Source organism: Dermacentor albipictus, unplaced genomic scaffold, assembly GCF_038994185.2.
Source record: "Dermacentor albipictus isolate Rhodes 1998 colony unplaced genomic scaffold, USDA_Dalb.pri_finalv2 scaffold_73, whole genome shotgun sequence".
NCBI classification, from domain to species: Eukaryota; Metazoa; Arthropoda; class Arachnida; order Ixodida; family Ixodidae; genus Dermacentor; species Dermacentor albipictus.
The window spans coordinates 1-19585 of record NW_027225627.1 but is presented as its reverse complement, the minus strand read 5'-3'; the positions used below and the strand labels follow the sequence as shown (position 1 = coordinate 19585).

Sequence of the window (19585 nt, the reverse complement as noted above, 5' to 3'; positions counted from 1 at the left end):
TTGGTGTGTATCGATGTCCGGCAAATCTTTATAGGCCTTCCCTTGCGTCAGTGGTTGTCAGTGCTCGCTTTCATCAGTGGTCGATGTGAGCCCGTGCCATTACCAGTGCTGCAAGATAGTGCATTTGGCAATCCCCTGTACTGTGTTCTCATCCTTATTCATCCCTTCTTTTCTTCCCATTTTCCTCTTTCACCTGTGCAGAGTAGTAGGCTAGAAAAGCACACTACCTCAAGTCAACCTCTCTGTATTTGCTTGAAAGAAATCTCAGCAGCTTTAAAGGATTACTTGCTAATGAATATTACCGAAAGAAAGGGGGCCAGCATATTACCACACCGGGGCTGAAAATCAAGAAACAGAACTTATGCGAACCAAACTAGAAGAGTGACGTTAAATAAGAAACGAAACTCAGATCACACGCACGCACCTCAGCACCATGGTATAGCGCGAGTGTGGCCTTCCTCTCTAAAACACTCATTCGTATTGTCAAAGAGAATTCCCTGAACACTTGCGCACATGCACACTTGGCATTTCTTTCGTCTCCATAATGTTGCGAATGCGCTGGTGCCGCGACCTGGATACGCATGCACATTCGTCATGGTGCGGTGCCGAACGGCACCGACGACTGTATAGGCCGCCAGGGGGCCTTCGACGCCTCAGTAAACATTTCTGCCGTGCTCACGCAATCGCATGTTCAAAGTGCTGACTCGTTCGCTCTCTCTCATGCACGGGACGCCATAGGAAAAAGGTATGCAATACATAACTCACTGGGCATACTGGACATACTTATCTTATTCCTCCTTCCTTCCTGTCAGAGGAAAGCGCTTAGCGACGCTCGCTGCGGAACACACGCGCTCGGCAGCAGGTACGTTCGTCGAACTCACCTTGCTGCGACGAAGTGTGTAGCGTCAAGAAGAATGCTTTAAAAAATAAATAATAGGTAACTCTGTGCAGCGTCGGTACTCATTCCGAAACTCTTACAGCGACAGCAGTAAAGTGCTCGAAACTGGGTTTGCCTTGTTGGTTTGCCCCGTACGTCCGTCCATACTTTTACGCTGGTGGCGAACGTTGTCGTCATCGGCGACAGACAACGATGTTTTTTTTTTGTTGTTGTTACGTTGTCAGGTCAACCTCGTCGTCGACACTTCCACCACTGCCACAGCGCGAAGGAAAAAAAAAAACAAAGAACTCCCTGATAGCTTCCATCGGGATTCGAAAATTTTTGTATAACTTTTGTGTACTTTAGTTTTTTTCAGTAACGCGCAAAGCTCGCATTTTTTCATGTATCGGTTCCCCCTATGTAATACCCACTCGGGGGCCTTTAGGGGTATTATGAAATAAATAAATAAATGCCAGTGGCGCAATGTGCGTTTGGGAGTCGAGCGCGCTAGTCACCGAGCTATCGTGCAACTTTTTTTTAATTCTTTATTTAACGCATGAAAATAAGTCGTAGAGATCTACAAAACTGTAAACTGACAGACACTTAATATTCATTCAAACAAGCGCATTGGTCCAATAAAAATGTCCACTGTGACAGCTGCTCTTGCGCCGCACACCCACCCACGCACACACGCTCCAGTTTCACGTAGACATCGTAGACCTGGAAGTTTCAGCGTACCTGCCACGCATCTGACTTTGCCAGAGACTATGTAATTCCAACAAGATGAAGCATGTCATATGGATGGCCGTCATATTTCTAAAATGGCAGAAAACGTATGGAATATAGTGTAATGTCTATACCTCTTATAAGTTTCATTTTGGCCCATCCTAAAAGGGCACTTACACCTATCGCGCAGCAACAGTACTGGTTAACTAGTGCAAGGTTTTGCGTTCTCCACAGACACTGGGAGCAGTGGCGTCTGAGTATGTATCTCCGAGGCCAGAACGAGCAGTACTGCAGTGGACGGCCATTACATTATGTGTGTAGTATAGAAATTGTTTTTGACCAGATGCCGGTGTGTATACGGGCAATTCTTCGTTGTCATGCTCATGAATACAGCGTCTGTGGCACAAAGGAACTGCAGATGACAATGATTATGATGATAAGCCTAAAACAAGACCCCAAAAAGAGGATGTACAGAGAATAAGGTGGCGTTTGGAAAGCAAAGTCAAAAGCATCGACAACGTCAATGCCAACAGCGACTTCACTGCGACTATGCCGCGTAGTTCACACAGTGGCTCAAGGTATTCATAGGCGCCGATGCCCTAAATAGCAGTGCTGCAAATGTACAGAGAAGATGAAATTCTTCACATCTCGTAGGTGTCATTGCGTCATTTCGCTCGTGGCATCAGTTGTAGCAGAAGTTCTGGTCTCAGAGTCTACTTGGAGGGCCCAATTAGGACCTTGAAAACGAGTAATCGAGCATTAAAGCATCAAACCTTTTCCACAGCAAGTACCTCCACGCCTGCGGCCTAAGTATTGATTTGCACCAAAACTGAATTGAAACAATGGTGTGAGGAGACTTCAAATTGGAAGGTCATCCCAAGTGCCACGCTGCAGTCACGTCGGGCAGGTACGTGCTCAGACGTTGTCCTACTGAACGTTTAAAATAAAGAAATATGACCGTTTTACACAAAACAAACAAAAAGAAACATGCTGTGCGAAGCTTATCCGGATAAAATATATTTAAATACTCCATTTAAGAATAGTAAAATGTTAAACCACCGAGAACAGCATCACCCCCCCCCCCCCTAGAAAAAAGAATATGAACATAAGCCTTTGCCCAGACAACAGCGAATAAAAAGTTCCATATATCTATGCAGAAAAACTTAATAAATGGGCTTTACTTAGGGAGAGTTCGAGAGTGCAAAAGTACGTCGATGTACGTAGTCTAATTTCCACAACTTGCATTACTATGTCATGCAGAAAGTTGCGTACATCACAAAATATAAAATGTCAGAACGTATTTAATCCGCCCTATTTTTCCCGTACTATCACACCGTTGTTTTAACTTTCAAACATTATAATAAATATTTATTTTCTAAATTCTTACCTTAAAATATAAGTTCTTATGCGACGGCATTTAGGAAGAAGCCGACAACCAAAACAAACCCGTCAGAAGTGAGTTCATGTAAATGCGGTAACATTGGACTCTGTCAGCCGGGTTTCCAAACACGGGCGCCATATATGTGGTTCATCATTATCATCATCACAATCATCATCATCATAACCATAATCATCATGAAATAAGGTGCTGGTACCTTCAATGGGGGAGAATACTGCTGTCGCAGTGAATGAGTATACAGCTGATGGAATCGCTGAAGTCTTTCGTCGTTATTTTTTTTTTATTTGAAGTGTTATAAGCGTCCCTACCTCAGCAGTCATGGAGGCATTACGGAATCAGGGTGTAGACGAGCCGTATGTAAAAATACTGAAAGATATCTACAGCGGCTCCACAGCCACCGTAGTCCTCCATAAAGCAAGCAACAAAATCCCAATAAAGAAAGGTGTCAGGCAGGGAGATACGATCTCTCCAATGCTATTCACAGCATGTTTACAGGAGGTATTCAGAGACCTGGATTGGGAAGAATTGGGGATAAAAGTTAATGGAGAATACCTTAGTAACTTGCGATTCGCTGATGATATTGCCTTGCTTAGTAACTCAGGGGACCAATTGCAATGCACGCTCACTGACCTAGAGAGGCAAAGCAGAAGAGTGGGTCTAAAAATTAATCTGCAGAAAACTAAAGTAATGTTTAACAGTCTCGGAAGAGAACAGCAATTTACATTAGGCAGTGAGGCACTGGAAGTCGTAAGGGAATACATCTACTTAGGGCAGGTAGTGACGGCGGATCCGGATTATGAGACGGAAATAGTCAAAAGAATAAGAATGGGCTGGGGTGTGTTTGGCAGGCATTCTCAGATCATGAACAGCAGGTTGCCATTATCCCTCAAGAGGAAAGTATATAATAGCTGTGTCTTACCAGTACTCACCTACGGGGCAGAAACCTGGAGGCTTACGAAAAGGGTTCTACTTAAATTGAGGACGACGCAACGAGCTATCGAAAGAAGAATGATAGGTGTAACGTTAAGGGATAAGAAAAGAGCAGATTGGGTGAGGGAACAAACGCGAGTTAATGACATCTTAGTTGAAATCAAGAAAAAGAAATGGGCATGGGCCGGACATGTAATGAGGAGGGAAGATAACCGATGGTCATTAAGAGTTACGGACTAGATCCCAAAGGAAGGGAAGCGTACCAGGGGGCGGCAGAAAGTTAGGTGGGCGGATGAGATTAAGAAGTTTGCAGGGAAGGCATGGCCACAATTAGTACATGACCGGGGTTGTTGGAGAAGTATGGGAGAGGCCTTTGCCCTGCAGTGGGCGTAACCAGGCTGATGATGATGATGATGATGATGATGAAGCGTCCCTACAACAAAATTGCCTACCTTTTATGCTCACTTTGGATGCAATGCTGCTGTGTCTTGGCTCGCGACGCATACGATTGTAACGAATTACTTCAGTTAAGCTAAAATTCATGATAAATACCGTTCTTTACTATAACGCGGTGTTATATTGAAAACATTACCTAAAAATTCGGGCAAAACGTTTCCTTTGAGGTTATTTTTGTCGTTAATGGGATTAGCACTCAGGTGGTGTTGCAGATGTAATTTGGTGCTGCACTCTTAAGCCAATGTACACCCTTTGGGGTGTAAATTTGCCACACAACGATAATCATCATCCGTCTTGCCTGCGTTTCCTGCCTTGAAAACGCTGCGCTCGCTACTTTCCTGTCAAGAATGCTCTGTCGTGCTGATAATGCGCATGCCGTTCGTGACTTGGAAGTACCGGGCTCGACGCGTTAAAGAAAGGAAATGCGAACAAGACAGACGACGACTATAGTTGTGTGGCAAAAGGGTGTAATTTTGCTTAGGAGTATATATATATATAAATATGGCAGGTTCATTATAGACAGAATTGGTAAATATTCGTTTAATTTTATGTTGAATGAAACTCGTGTAAATTATAAGAGTGGTGAGAGGTGGGTGTAAGATTCGTATATTATTTATTTATAAGTGATGACGACATACATAACTGGTGGTGAAATAATAAGACTAATTTAGCGTGAGAAGATTTGCAAGATTGTTTATGTTTGTAAACTATGAAACGTATATACGTTTCTCACGTCATGATATCAACAGAGAGAATTGAAAGAGCGACCACCGAAAGGGGTCATGCATGAGCCGTGGTACTGCAGCCAGACTCCTCTTTAGCACCTTCTTCTAGACACGTCGCGCCATCTAGCGCCGCATACGCGCAATCCGCCTTCTTTGGAGTGTCATCCGAGTTTACACGGCCGACGCGTTGGTGCGTGCTAACGGTGAGATTAAATTGGTCAGTCTACGATCGCGGTCGAACGGACTGAAAGACTGCTGGAGTCGAGAGGCTAGAAAATTGATATAAACCTCAAAGTGTGGGTGTGTGTGTGTGGGGGGGGGGGTGAGTAGGATAAACCCCCGTGTCCCAAACGCTTCCTCCGCTCAGCACTCCATCCCCGACTCGAGAAAAACTGATAGCAGCACTCCGCCCTTTGACAAATGCAGGGAGCGGTGCTTCAGTGACACTTCACGGTGATTCTTGAAAAACCTAGTGGCTTCTTCGGCCGAAGGTCGGCGTTCTGCTCGAGTCGGTGGAGCAGAAGGAAAAGCTTCGGGTTCTGAATCATTTGAGAATACGTGGCTACGAATGCTAAACGCACTGACAGAGAAGGGATCGAAAAGCCGTGGTTGTCCAAGCAGAAGTAGTTTTGTGCAAGTATAATGAGTGTTTTTCGGAAACTCTTACATGCGCGAAACCCTGTGAGCCTTGGCTGACACTGTTTATACCCGCAGTACCACCGCCGATCGCTCTCCTTGCGGACAGAGTCGAACACAGCCGGCCGCTTCTCCTCCTTGTCAGCGACCGCACGCCCATTTGCTTTACGCGCGCTTGCTGCTGATGACGGCGTTTTCACGACCGGAAATGCAACCTTGCTTCTGCAAGCCTGGTAAACAGCATTGCTGTCTCGTTCACTATTTCAGCAGCCCTCGAAGATACGGAACTCCGAGACTCAAACAACAGAGAAGCGCGGAGTTGTACACAAAGTCAGCCATGTAGCGTAGCAAGACTCTGATGCGAGTTAGTTGGTTCATGATCTTGAAGCAAACGTTTACCAGCGCGAAGAAAACGAGACGAAGGACGAGGAACACGAAGAAATACAATACGAGCGCTGCCTGTGTTCAGCGCTCGTCTGTGTTTCGTCGTGTTCATCGTCCTCCGTCTCGTTTTCTTCGCGCTGGTAAACGTTTGCTTCAAGATATGTAGCGTAGGCTTCTTTCCTTACGACTTCTGTCCACCCATTTCACTGGGTAAGTCGAGAGGCTATTACGGGCTCATCCAGAAAGCTTTGTAACCTTCATGATGGAAAAGTGCACTGCCTAGATTGGAGACTGCAAGAACACAGGACAAAGCGCTTGTCCTGCGTTTTTCTAATGTCTCCATTTCAGCAGTGCTTTTCCATCATGAACGTTTACCTATACGCACAACTGACGGCTTTTCAATTTGTAACCTTCTTTCGTAGCGGCGATCCGCCGCAGATAATTTTGTGGTTGTGGCGTTGCGCAGGAATGCGTGAGGTCGCGGGTGCCACCCTGGCCGCGGCGGCCGCACTTCGTTGGGGATAAATTGCGCAAACACTTGTTCACTTAGATTTAGGTGCATGTCAAGGAGCACCAGGTGGTCAAAATTAACTCGGAGCTCCCCACTGCGGCAGGCCTCATAATCGTTTAGTGGTCTTGACACATAAACCCCCAGATTTAATTTAATTTCGTACCAGTGCCTCAGTCGCCGTGGTTGTTTCAGCGGTTATGGCTTTGCGCTGCTAAGCACGAAGTCACGGGGATCCAATCCCAATTTCGATGGGGGCGAAATACAAAGACACCCGTAGGCCGTGCACTATACAGATCCCTATAGGTGGTCAAAATTTCTGGAGGGGAAAGCTTCACTTCGGCGTGCCTACATCACGTCGTGTTTTTGTCACCTAAAACTTCGTACGCCGAATGCTGGACTTTTCCAGGATGAAGCGCGCTGCAGGAAGAGCTGATGGAAAATATTCAATCGGGATTACGTGCACAATGCGGTCTTTTCTTGGCGATGTAAGTGCGACAGCGAGTATTGCTGGCAAGGGAAAGGGCTTGTTCATAGATATTTCGCAGCGATTTGTAAACGCGTGGTCAGCAATTCAGCGAGGCGGGTGCGTCCCGCAAGAACGACAGCAGAAGTAGTATAAACAATTGGCGATTGTTTGCAGTTTTTCAATAAGCGCCTAGTTTCGTCTGTTGCCATAACAGGGTGTCTACCAAGTTGACATTTCCAAATTCCCTGAGTTTTCCAGGTTTTCCCTGAGCATTTGGAAGTATCTTCACTCATGGCACATGAATGTCAGTCAAGCAACTGTCAAATATCATCTCGACAAGTATGTTGCGGCATTGTAAGTTGCACTAACAGGTTTACACCTACGCAATAAAGTCATGCTCAGATGGACGAACGAGTCCCTGAAAGCTTTTGTTTCTTTTTCTTATTTTTGAGACACTGACTAACATTAAACTTGCGCAAAGGGAATTACGCAAATGCAGTTGTCATATTTAGGTGATGGGACGTAGCGGGACGTGTCATTACCGTGTATAAAGCCTTTGAAGCTGGTGATAAGAAAACATTGCGCCAATGTTTATGTGGTAGACTAGCATAAAAACGATGTCACGATGCTCACAGTGACATTAGCGAATCACATCGAATGCGACTGTTCGAGAAAAACGACCATAGAATGTGGAATATTTTCTTGTTCCTGACAAATTGAAATATGAAGGTTGCGGGCTATGTGTTTGTTAAAAACAATGAGCTTATTTACCTCATTTATTACGTGTATTGTGACTCCCAACACTGGACGTGGGGGAGCTTGTATATGAGAAGGAAAGTGAAAAGTGATCATACGTGGTGCGCCGTGTTCGTTTGCGCTGTGTTACACTTTCAACGTGGCATAACATTTCGAGAGACCGAGTGTCTGACGCATCAGTCATCCGCAAACGCTGCCGCCGCAAGAGCACCGCGCTCTGTGCAAGCGTCGTCGGGTCCGTGCGCACTCATTGCTGACGTTCGTGTCCCCACATCTAGGTATCCTCGAGGAACTACGGAAGCGCCGGTACGTGCAAGACGCCCTCGCCTGCCTTGCCAACGCTCTCGCCGTGTCCGGTGCCGAGGCGCCGCCGCTCGTTTACCTGTACGCGCTCCTGCGGGAGACAAACTTCAGCGTCGACCGTGCCTTTTCCCGGCTTTTGGAAGGTACTCTTTTCTGACTCACATTTTGCATTTGTTTGTGTTGTCACTCCTTGGTCAAGCTTGCTACGTCTCCCTTTTTTTCTTTTAATCCTTTTATTTGCTGCGTATTCTCCCTCCGCTCCATTCACCCTCCCCCCGCGCCCTCCTCTTTTTTTTTTTTTTTGAACCGCACCACCCCCGTTGATTTGTTGCGCGATGTCGAATAGTAGAGTCCCGCGCCTCCGTTGCTTGGGATCATTAAGCACGCTGGGCATCGCAGCGATGGCGAACGCTACTGCTTAGTGACAGCGTAGCCTGAATAATTTCATAACAGCGACTCGTTCGAGTATCGCTAAAGCTCGCGTAATTGTGTTTTCGTCGCAGCTTATGGAGTTTTTACCGTTGCTCTTATGATTGTACGAGCGAGCGCGGAGTGTGCTAACGACGGCGCATAGACAGCGGGCAACGATCGATCGATCAGCGAAAGAAAAAAAAATAAAGAAAGCAACTGTTTGACCGGCGGAGGGAATCCATGGGTGCTATTTTTTCTCCTCCTTGTTTTGAAGAAAAAGAAGATTTGCTATTTCCAAAACAGACACGTAGACGTGTGCTATATGACTTCAATTGTTGTTGCAAGCGCCGGCATAGGTTAGGCTGTGCAAAAAATTGTAATCTTGATTGAGGCTAATGACATCCTGGGGCTACTGATTTTGCATTATAAATCTGAGTTTGACGTCTCTATTTTGAAAGTTGGTGACAACAGAGACGGATGAAATGGCTGCCTGTTTGTGTATCCACCAGCTTGCTTTGCGTCGATACGTGTATAATCGCTTACTCTTGATAGGGTAAGGGACTACGTGACCAGCCACTCCTCATGATCTCAGTCGTTTCGGTGCCTGGTAACCGGGGAAAAAAAAATTGAATAGAAACATGAAAACAAAATCACCAGTGGCTCAAGCTTAGATTGTACGTACAAGATAACTGTCGTTTTTGCCAATGGTTCAACTTTCATTCCCGCTCGCTGTACGCGTCTTCCATCATTTTCCAACTCAACCAGTGAGCAATGTTCGCAGATTACTGGTACAGATATCACCTTTCGTATTCCGTACATGAGCAAGCGGAAAGCCTCTGCGCGTATCTGCTTGCGCTTTTTTGTTCCGCACCACGCATGCGTCGTATCCGCACGCTTCGCTGCACGCATTGCATGCGCACGGAGCAGGGCGAGCGCATCGCTAGCGATATCTGCAGCGTAGTCTCGTGATAGCCACCTCCGTTATTGGCGCACTTCTGAACCCTTTCACAACGGAAATATGAGTGTGCTGCACGAAAGTAATTGATTCTTCTGGTATCAAGTAATCCTGGTCCAAATAGATGGAACATACCAACCAGACTGCACACGTTTATGTCCGTAATCTTATTACGTGATTGCAAATGGAATCACTCAGACTTGGTGGTACCTACATAAATCAAGCACGTCATTGCACATGAATTACTGATATTCAGTGGTTGCACCTTGAAGGTGGGTCGCATCTGGGGCGTGTGTTGGGGGTCATATTGCTGTTGCCATTTGTATGAAACCATTTGCTCTATCTACCGAACCTGTCGTTTTTATCATTATTTCACCTACAGTGCTGAAAACTTCATCTTCACTTCAGTACAATTTGCACGGCAGAACACTCACAATACCAGAGAAATCTCCAATTGATAAAAAAAATGCAATTTTTTCAGCATTGTCTTCCCAAAAGTGCTGGGTGATCGCACAGACCAGCGCATAGGTTTGTCTTGAAGCAACCGTATAAAACAGTTCTATATGAGAGCACCTTGAAGAACTTATAAGAAGCTACAACTTAGTATGGCTGTCGACTAAGCGAGGCTCCTCCCTGTTTCGTTCCTTTTATCCCCTTTTTCTTTCTGTGCACACAATACTGCTGGGGGGTTCTTTCTGATTACGTTGGGAATTTTCTTCGTCACATCATCAACAATAATATTTTGGCTGGATAAGCGGTATTCCTTTGCTTCTGTTATTTGTCTATTTTTTTTCTTTTTCATATGATGATTCAATATGCGTGTCTGGCACGTCGCGTGACAGAACTTTCGGTTATACCCTTTTCCAAAAGAAGGAAAAAGAAAACAGTTAATGCTGACTTTTAACAACTACAAAAGTACAAGTTATCCGCTTGAACAGATTGCCCAAAGCACAAGAAGAGAGAAGTATATCTACAGCAAGCTTAAATTTACGGGCGCTGCATTTCATTTACGTACCCAACAGAAATTGTCCAGCAGGATCCGATGATTCCAAAATGGAATCATTTCTATTTCAGTCGTGTTTACAAAGAAAAAAAATGAAAGAGATTGTTTTGCTCTAACAAGCTTTATTTGGGGATCTTTCCTTAGGCTCAGTAAATCTAAATACTAGCAAAATAAACAATTCGCAGAGTGTTTCTTTGGATTGAATTCATAAACTGCGCGATGTGGTGCATGCAGATGCAGAAATACGGGTAAGTAGAGTGCCAGTGGTGCTGCACAAATCTCTCACACACATATACTTGTGCGTGCGCAGAGTGTCGAGAATACAGAAATTGAGGCCTAACCTTTCTAAGTGCAACAGTCTCGCCTTGGAAAATTTTAAGCCGCGCGTTCTTCCGGGGCAGATAAATAATGTGACTCCAAATGGAATAACTGGTACTGAAAGAGTCAGCAAGCATGCACGGTGTGGGCCTGGCGACGATGACGAGTCGTGGGCGCTTCCGTCTTGTATGGGTCGAACTGTGCGAGTTGCACTGGACTGGTGTTGTCTCTGTACACCCTTAGCTGGGCAACCCTTAGTATAGGTGCACAAATTCGCATTTATAAGGTACATTGTAACTAATATATTATAAGTTACATTGTAACTAATACAAAATATAAGGTACGTTGTAACCATTATATTACAAGGTACATTGTAACCAATATAATATAAAAGGTACGTTGTTACCCTTGAAAAATATGCAGCTTTATAGGTTACGCTGTAGTCCTTTATTTTCTAAAAGCAAATGTAACCTCTAAAGGATGTGTTAAATTTAGGGGTTACTTCAGTAACTGATACGTATATTTTCTTCTTGATTGCATTCTATTTTTATAGCCAAACTAGAAAATTTGCACTGCTCCACTACAAGATATTGCCATCTCGAATTGGGGCGATATTGTCATGCCTGCCAGCTGGCTATCTTCTCACCTCAGATTATAGCTATGCTGGTGTTTAAATTGTGGGACTATAAAAGAAGAGTCTTTCACTGTCAATGCATTTCATTAAAGCTTTAAAGAGAGCATGTAATTTGCTCGGATTGGTATCGACCCAAACATTTTTCTTTCAGTCCCATAATTCAAACTTCTACATGACAATCTGTGGCGAAAAGAAATCAGAGGCAACTGACAGGCATCACAATGTTGGCCCCATTCGAGATGCAGAACATTTTAAATCATGACGCCATGATAGATTTTATAGGTTAGCTATAACAATACAGCGTAATCACAATAAATACATCTGAATAAATAGCCAAAGTAACCCCTAAACTTAACATAGCCTTTGGGGGACAGTTCCTGCTTGACTGCTAATATAACTCAGCTGTAAGTTTCTAACATATGCTGCCTCTAAGTTAATGTCCCTCTAAAATATGTGGAAGCCAAAAATACCTTCAGTTCCTAGAGTATTACATACTTTGCAGAAAAGCCACTATTTATTAAAAGTCCATCTTCCAAAGGCACAAAATTACTTGAAGTACACTCAATGAAGAAAAACACTTGGGGAAGCAACATATGCATGAGTATTGTTGATTGGCCATAATAATTTAGTTCAGGTGAGCAAAAGCATACTGCAAAGCCCTGCTGGCAATAATATTGTGACAATGAGTTGTTTTAATGTAGTTGAAGGCAATGTCATTATTTCAATTCCTAACTATGCACCTAGCCTTTGTAATAAGCTGTTCCGTTTAATATTCTGTGAATGTTCTCGAAAAATAAGTTGGAGTACTCACAGGTACGAAATTCTTTATTACAAGTTTTTTGTTCAACAAGGTGTGATACAAAAATACCATCCATGAGGCCTCCCATATACAGTCATTGAAGCACAACTGTGTAAAATGACAAACATCAGAATTGATGCTACTTAATAACTGCAATACTAGATTTCTGCAGAGGCACAGAGATATATACCGATCTGCTCACTGAGCAAAGGGCAAATAGAGTGCATTACATTTTGCAAAACAACCATCTACGTGGGTGAATTAAATGCTTAAGCTATGTTTATAATTCTGAGGCCTATGAATACACAAATGAAATAAAATTAACCAGCCTTCACCACAAGGGAGAGGAACAGATGACTAGAGCAAGTAAATGCACTGCTTGTCACTAGAAGTAAACAATGTATGACGTGAAAAAAACAGCTGCTTATGGTGTAAGCCTCTCCCACCTTTGGAGCTAACCAAACGCATTGAAGTAAATCCCACACTATGTTGTTTTTTTCTTTCACTTCAGAGTTGGTGAAAAACATGGAAAGCAGCGCGAACAGCACTACTCCCTAGATTACATTTTTACTGCTTAGGAGCGCAAAGAGACGTTTCAGACGGGTAGAAAGCAGTCCTTTCACTAGTTTGTCTCCTGGCAGCACAACTTTTTGCACGAGAGCAAGTATTTGGTAAAATGCAAATGGATATTCTAGGTTCTTAACATAATATGCCAAAGGCAAAAAATAAGTGCCCGTTGTATTCCAGACGTGCAGACAGTGATGACTTCGGCTTGGCTGCCAGCAAAAATACATGTCTTGTCAGGAGCGCAGTAAATGTGAGGTGCTGTTACTTGGAGCTCATCAGCTGGCAATGCCATCTATGAAAAGAAATTAAAGATGACATAAACCACTGCCCGCAATTTATTTATGTAGTTTAGAGCACGGCATGCATGTCGCATTTTCCCACATAATAAAACAAAGAGATGTACGAACAAGGGCAAAAGGAGAGAAGTAAGCTAGGAAAGCTGGCACTACTAAACCAGGCAGGTGTGTTACTCACAGTAAACATGCATTGACTGTGCCTTAGTAGTTTGGATTTCCAAACTCACTGAAAACAACTTACGCTCAAAACTCGCATCTGTAGCCTAGTGTAGGTTGAGCCAGTTCCCCTGCGTTGTTCTCTTAAAAGTTCGCATCTCTTTACGTAAAACAATATCCACTGTCAAACGTTAAACCCGAACGAGAGCACGGATACCTATCCAGCTCAGCTGCATGGCACGGCTCCCGACGGCAGACGACGGGCGCGGCTGTGCTCGCATCACTGCCGACGGCGCTGCTAATATTAGCGTATTTTTTGCATTGTGTATAATTATTGTGAAGAGCGACAGCAACGGTATGAAATATTGCGGCTTGTGAGCGTCGGTGATTCATTCCGAAACGCCATAAGCCTTCGCTTCGACGTGAACCGGAAAAGGCCTAGCGACGATATCGGCGCCGCCGAGCGATGAGCGGCGGTAAGGCTGCCGACGCTGCCAGAACGACCACTCCTCGGTCGCTACTTCACTGTACGGATGCGACACAAATGGGTCCCGGTAACATCATATGATCACACCCTATCTACGGCAAGCAAATCTCGCCGTTCGCGAGGAAAGCCGCCGTCGAACGGCGGCCTGCCGTGCCGGTAACGTGGACGAGCCCTAAGGTGTCGTTTTTGAGCGTGGAAGAAACACGGATGCATTTCCGCGCAAATCGCTACTTACCCCTTTGCTATCTCTCTCTTTTTTTTGCACTTCCCTGACCTATAATGAAAGAAAAGGTGCAGCCTAGCTATATGCTGAATACAGACAAACCATATATACAATGCAAGAACACTTACCAAGTTCGTCTATTTTCCCATGCGATCCGGGGCTGTGGTCGCAGTAGTCACAGCGAATGTTCGCCGAAATGAGGACACTGAAGCGCTCACAGTCACAAAATGGCTTTTTGCAGCGGCCGCGCATTATCCCAAACAAAGTTTCTGTTCGTCACTGCCATTGCGACTGACGCCGGAACTATCAACAAAACACACATACACAGCTCACAACGCCATGTTTGCAACTACTTCCCGTCATGCAATGCTAAAGCTATATACGGAAACGCGGAGAGATGACAATAAAAACTGGGCCGCTGCTTCTGTACTGAAGTACAGTAACTCAAGCACGATTCGGACATTCTGATCCGGCTGCGCATATTCAAACGAAAACAGGTTCGTTGAGGGTAAAACAAAAACACAAACTTATGGACATAGTGCGCTCTTGGAAACAATGCTGCTGCATTGGACAGAATTATTCTTTATAGCTATCATGGTGGTAGAACTTCAGCCAACTGTACTTTTGATCTGTCTACACGGCTCCGTGGCAATGGAGCGGCTGTATGCGGCTTTTCCGTGCTGGGTTTGCTGCGCTAACATGCATTGGCGCGTTGCATCAACCGTGTTGCTGCTGTACAATACAGGGAAATGTGGCGTGTTGCAGACGTTGACTCGTACCGTTGCTGAGTGCACAAAAAATAATGGGAGAAACGTGCCAAGCGTTTTAATAATTGCATTTTGTTTGCTCCGAATTCGCACCTCGGCTGCAAAGATTGTTTGCTAAAATGCTCAGTTAATATATCTTCCGTTGGGGCAACACTCATTGAATTCTTTGGACGCTTTCTAGGCAACGACGCATTGCGCTGGATGGCTGTAATATGAGGAAAACGTTCGTACATCAGCCTGCGATCGAGCTTGCTCCATGAATGCACCCAACCAAATTCGCACTGAGTAAACACGGCAAAAGGCCCTTCCAGGTTCCTACCATATAATAATAAAAACCATGCTTCTTTTTTCTCCCCTCATGAAGAAGGCAGAAGTGCCAGAGGAGCATTATTTTATCATGTTATAAGCTAAACGTATGTCAAAAGGGCTCCCCAATCCGTGAATGTGAGACCCATTAGAAACAACAAAAACACTTGCGGTGGCATGTGTCGGCAGCGGCATGCGACGGCAACGATATAGATTTCTGCAGGACACATGTAGGGTCTGTGAAAAGCGCTAATTGTATATAATACTTGCTCAGTCGATGGTTGTACTTCCGGCAAGAATCGTCATTATTCTTGCAGAACGTTCTTTTCTCGCGGCCTACTTCCGATATGCGGCTCTGCCGGCTCAATGAGTAATTTGCTCTCACTCAAAATTTACGACAGAACACCCGCACAAGTGCTTATCAAATGGATCAACCATGTGTGCACGCAGGTAACTTATCCTACGCTTTGTTAATGTGTAAATTGCGAACTTCCCCTTTCTATTTAATGTCTCCGTGGGGTCTCGGTTAAAGGTTACTAAAATTCTATAGGTTACAATATAGAGGTTACATGCTGGCAGCAGATCAATGTAACTAATGAGCAGCATTCGTATCAATCAGTTTCGTCATTGTAACCCTTAGCATGAGCAATGTAATGAAAACATCAAAAGGACAGGCGAAGTAACCGTGATTTTATTCGTTACTCATGTTTATAGGTATACTTATAGGTTACCAAGATTAGAGTGTAGGGGCGTACAACCACTGCGACGAAAGGCGCGATACGTTACCGATGATCGGACAAAGCAAATATGCCTTCGCTACTGAGCGGATTGCGTTCGATGGTTCCTTAGCCACTAGTGGGCTCATTATTAGTTAGGCTGCAGAGTATAGCTGCAACCAAACGCGCGCGCGCGGTAAGCGACCGCTAATTAGCGCTGCTAAATGAATGCAAAATGAGTAGCGATAACTATGTATGGTAATGAATACGCGCGTGTGTGCTTTCTTCGCGTACTTTGTTATTCTTTCCTCGTCACCATGTCGTGTCAATCTGCATGAAACGTAGTTTCATGCGCTGAAGCACAGAAGTAACTGGAACGCCAATGTTATTCTCCGCAAAGTTCGGGAATCTATATCTCGAAACTGGTGCCGTCCAGAGAATTCGCTCCTACGGGATCCGCCTTGTGGAGTTCACTGCTAGAATTTGTAAATTGCAATATGGGTCATACGGTAATTAACTAAAAAGTTAATTGGTGAATTCCGGTTGATTAGTCGAGTTTGCAGTTCAATTTTTTTGTGCAAGCAGTGTGCGCCGCTTCGAGTAGATCGGCACATAAACTAGAATTGAGCTATCTGCCAAAGGCAAGCTTTATGAAATTTTGAAAGTGTTCGCTGAAACACCCTGTATATATATATATATATATATATATATATATATATATATATATATATATATATATATATATATATATATATATAAAGACTGTGCGTGTTTCTCTTCTAGCTTCTTGCTGCACTCGGGTGGGTGATATCCCTTTTCAGAGACGTTTCTGCACCTTGCGCATTTCCGCGGAATGGAACGATCACTATAGCCGGAATAACCTGAAAGTTCTACTGCTATTTCACTCGACATCCGTTCTTCCCGTCTCGAGTGATGTGATCCGCCTAAATTTTCCGCAGAATTGTCAACTTGATGTGGGCGTTCGTGAGATAAAGCTCGATGAAATATAATAATAATAATAAAAAAAGCACTGGCTATAGATATCTTGACCTCAATGAGGCTTCCGTATACCGGGCCCATATACTGACAGGTGACCACCATTCACCCTTTGCTCGGCGCAGCTCGTCTCGAGGTCCAGTCGTTGGCGATCCAAGACTCATTGCAAAAGCAGCCGGCGGGCACGGCTGTGGCGCCTGCCCTCCACATGTGGTGGAACGTGCCCTGCCCGCCGTGCTCCACCACGGCCACTACCAGCCTGGTGGCGGTGCCCACTTTGCCTTCCCTCCTGCCACCCGGGCTGCCGGCGCCGCAAGCGTTTCCCGTTGCCGTCGGCGCGCGGCCGAACGCGACGGCCGTGCACAGCCGCCCTCGCATCGCCGCGGCGTCCGCGCCACAGCGACCCGCTTCGGAGCTCCACGAGAGGCGTCGTTCAAGAAGCGGCGACTCGTCGGACGACGACTCGCCCTTGGATGTGGAGTGCGAGCGCGGACAGTCGCCTGGCTTCAGCCGCTCGCCCGGCGCGTCGCAAGATCGGAGCAGGCTGTGTGCCGCCGCGCGTAACTCGTAACTTCGTTGCGAACTCCGTCCTCAACAGCTAGAGGCGACGGTAACGTTCGCTGTGGATTGCGCGGTGCGGCACGCTGCTGTACGAGTAGCGTATACACGTCTGCCATGGCAAGCGTCGGGTGTACCTCATTGAATAGGGGAAAGCAGGCATCGAGGCAGCGAGCCCGTGTCAAATGCACCTTAATGCTTTGCTATAAGCACTGAGCGATTGGCGAACGTCCAGCTTTGCGAAGAGAGGGGATGGAAGGGCAGAGAAAGCTGCGCCGTAGAACAGAAATGATAACCATCGCTTACATTCTCAGTAATGAATCGCATCCGAGGTATGTATGCCACAGCCGAGTAATCTGAGAGAGCATGGTTATGAGAGGTCAGAAAATGCACGCCTGACGCCAAAACTCAACTTACAGCTGCCATGACATTAGCTGCACATTATGATAGGGACGGAACAAAAAGATAACGAAAAGGGAAGATGCAATACACTGGGATTACAGATTAAAAGATCAGCTACTTACAGCACCAATGCTAGGGTAAGAATCAGAGCCAAATGTATCTATGTCCCTTTTAAAAAGTTGACTACAGTTCCTGTCACAAGGACCATCTTTTGCTGAAGGAACAGAATGCGCTCTAAGCGAGCAGAAGAATTCGATCGCGACAGGCCGTTGCAGCGAAAATCGTCGTTGGACGCTCTCTCCGGCATCTCGCTAAAGATGGTGACGACGACGATCTTAAAGGGACATTAAAGTAAATAGTAAGTCGACGTGGACTGAGTAAATACCATTCCAGAAGCCTCGCAACGCTTGTTTTGTGTCAAGAAAAAACTTAGTTCACGTGAAAAATTGCTTCTGAAGGGTTCGAATATCTTTTTTGAAATTCAAATCAGCCGTCAGCCAACCAGGGCTGCGGTGCCGTTGCGTACGCCATCACCGTCCTTTGCTCCCGTCGGGGATTAAAACGGCGCCCGGCAGACACTGGTACCGAGCCAGTGGATTCGCCGCTGCACCTGCTCTTCGCTCAAGTGTCGGAGCCCGTTCGGGCATCCTGTGACATCACACGGAAGTTGGATTTTCTGCTCCCTGCGGTTTGCGCGAGTTTCGCGAGCCGGCTAAACCAGCGCAGTACCATCTGACAACGAAATTAGTGAAAGACGAAAGCGGTGGGTGGCACGAATCGAGCGAAAATGAAACCTTTCGACCACCCGCGTCGTTGTCGAGGCTAAATTCAATTAGTTCTTTTTTCCAAAAATGAGACAGAACTGGACAAGTAGCATATTATTTTACCTTATAATATAATACAGGTATGTTTTTAGTAACGATTGGTTGAGTACTTGTGACAGAAGTTAACTGAGGAGTGCTTTCGTCAATGGGCAAGTACTTGAATGTCCCGGGGGAGTCTCTAATCACGTGCTGCATTTACCTCAATTTATAGATTATTAAGGCTCTGTTCGCGATAATATTCACGCCTTAGAGATTCTCGAACACCAATCTATCACTTTAGCTTGATTCAATATTTGCCTTTTCTGTCCCTTTAACAGCATGTGGGATATCCACTAAGGATAATTTACCAAGAATCGAGCCATCTAGACAAAATGTGTTATAAAAGCTGAATAAATGACGACAAGAAAAAGCGTGTTACGAGCTGGTCAAGACATCTTTATTTGTTGCGGTCACATCAAAGGACAACAACAACAACAACGACGACGACGACGATAATAATAATAATAATAATAATAATAATAATAATAATAATAATAATAATAATAATAATAATAATAATAATAATAATGATAATAATAATAATAATAATAATAATAATAATAATAATAATACTAAGGCTTAGACCGGCCTGCTTGTGTTGTTTTGTATATTGTGTGGCAATAAATATTATTATTATTATTATTATTATTATTATTATTATTATTATTATTATTATTATTATTATTATTATTATATACATAGATCTGTTGAATGAGTCAAAACACACCACAGCTTCGTTGCTCGTCCTTCTCAACGGAGGGGAAGGGCTGATGAACTTTTTTTTTCTTGAAGACTATGGTTTGCCGAAAGCTCTTCTTGTCGGTAATGATCAAGACATAGTTGCCTAGTGAACACGGACGCTGGCCCCATGAATACTAAAAGTTGAAGAGCGCAAAAGATGATTGTGAACGAGGATTCCCTGTAGGAGCGGAAACGTCTTTTGTTCTTTGAATTTTTTA

At 44.7% G+C, this 19585-nt stretch overlaps 1 protein-coding gene across 1 annotated transcript in view; it reads left to right on the top strand.

Moving 5' to 3' along the window:
- The window catches only part of LOC139053110 (uncharacterized), a 57305-nt gene extending 38329 nt beyond the window's left edge, over positions 1-18976 (top strand). Inside the window, exons 3-4 of the mRNA XM_070530266.1 lie at positions 8145-8312; positions 16929-18976. Coding sequence (XP_070386367.1) covers positions 8145-8312; positions 16929-17374 — 614 coding nt within the window. The 3' untranslated portion in view covers positions 17375-18976. The remainder of the gene's footprint in view (positions 1-8144; positions 8313-16928) is intronic.
- The last annotated feature ends 609 nt before the right edge of the window (positions 18977-19585 follow it).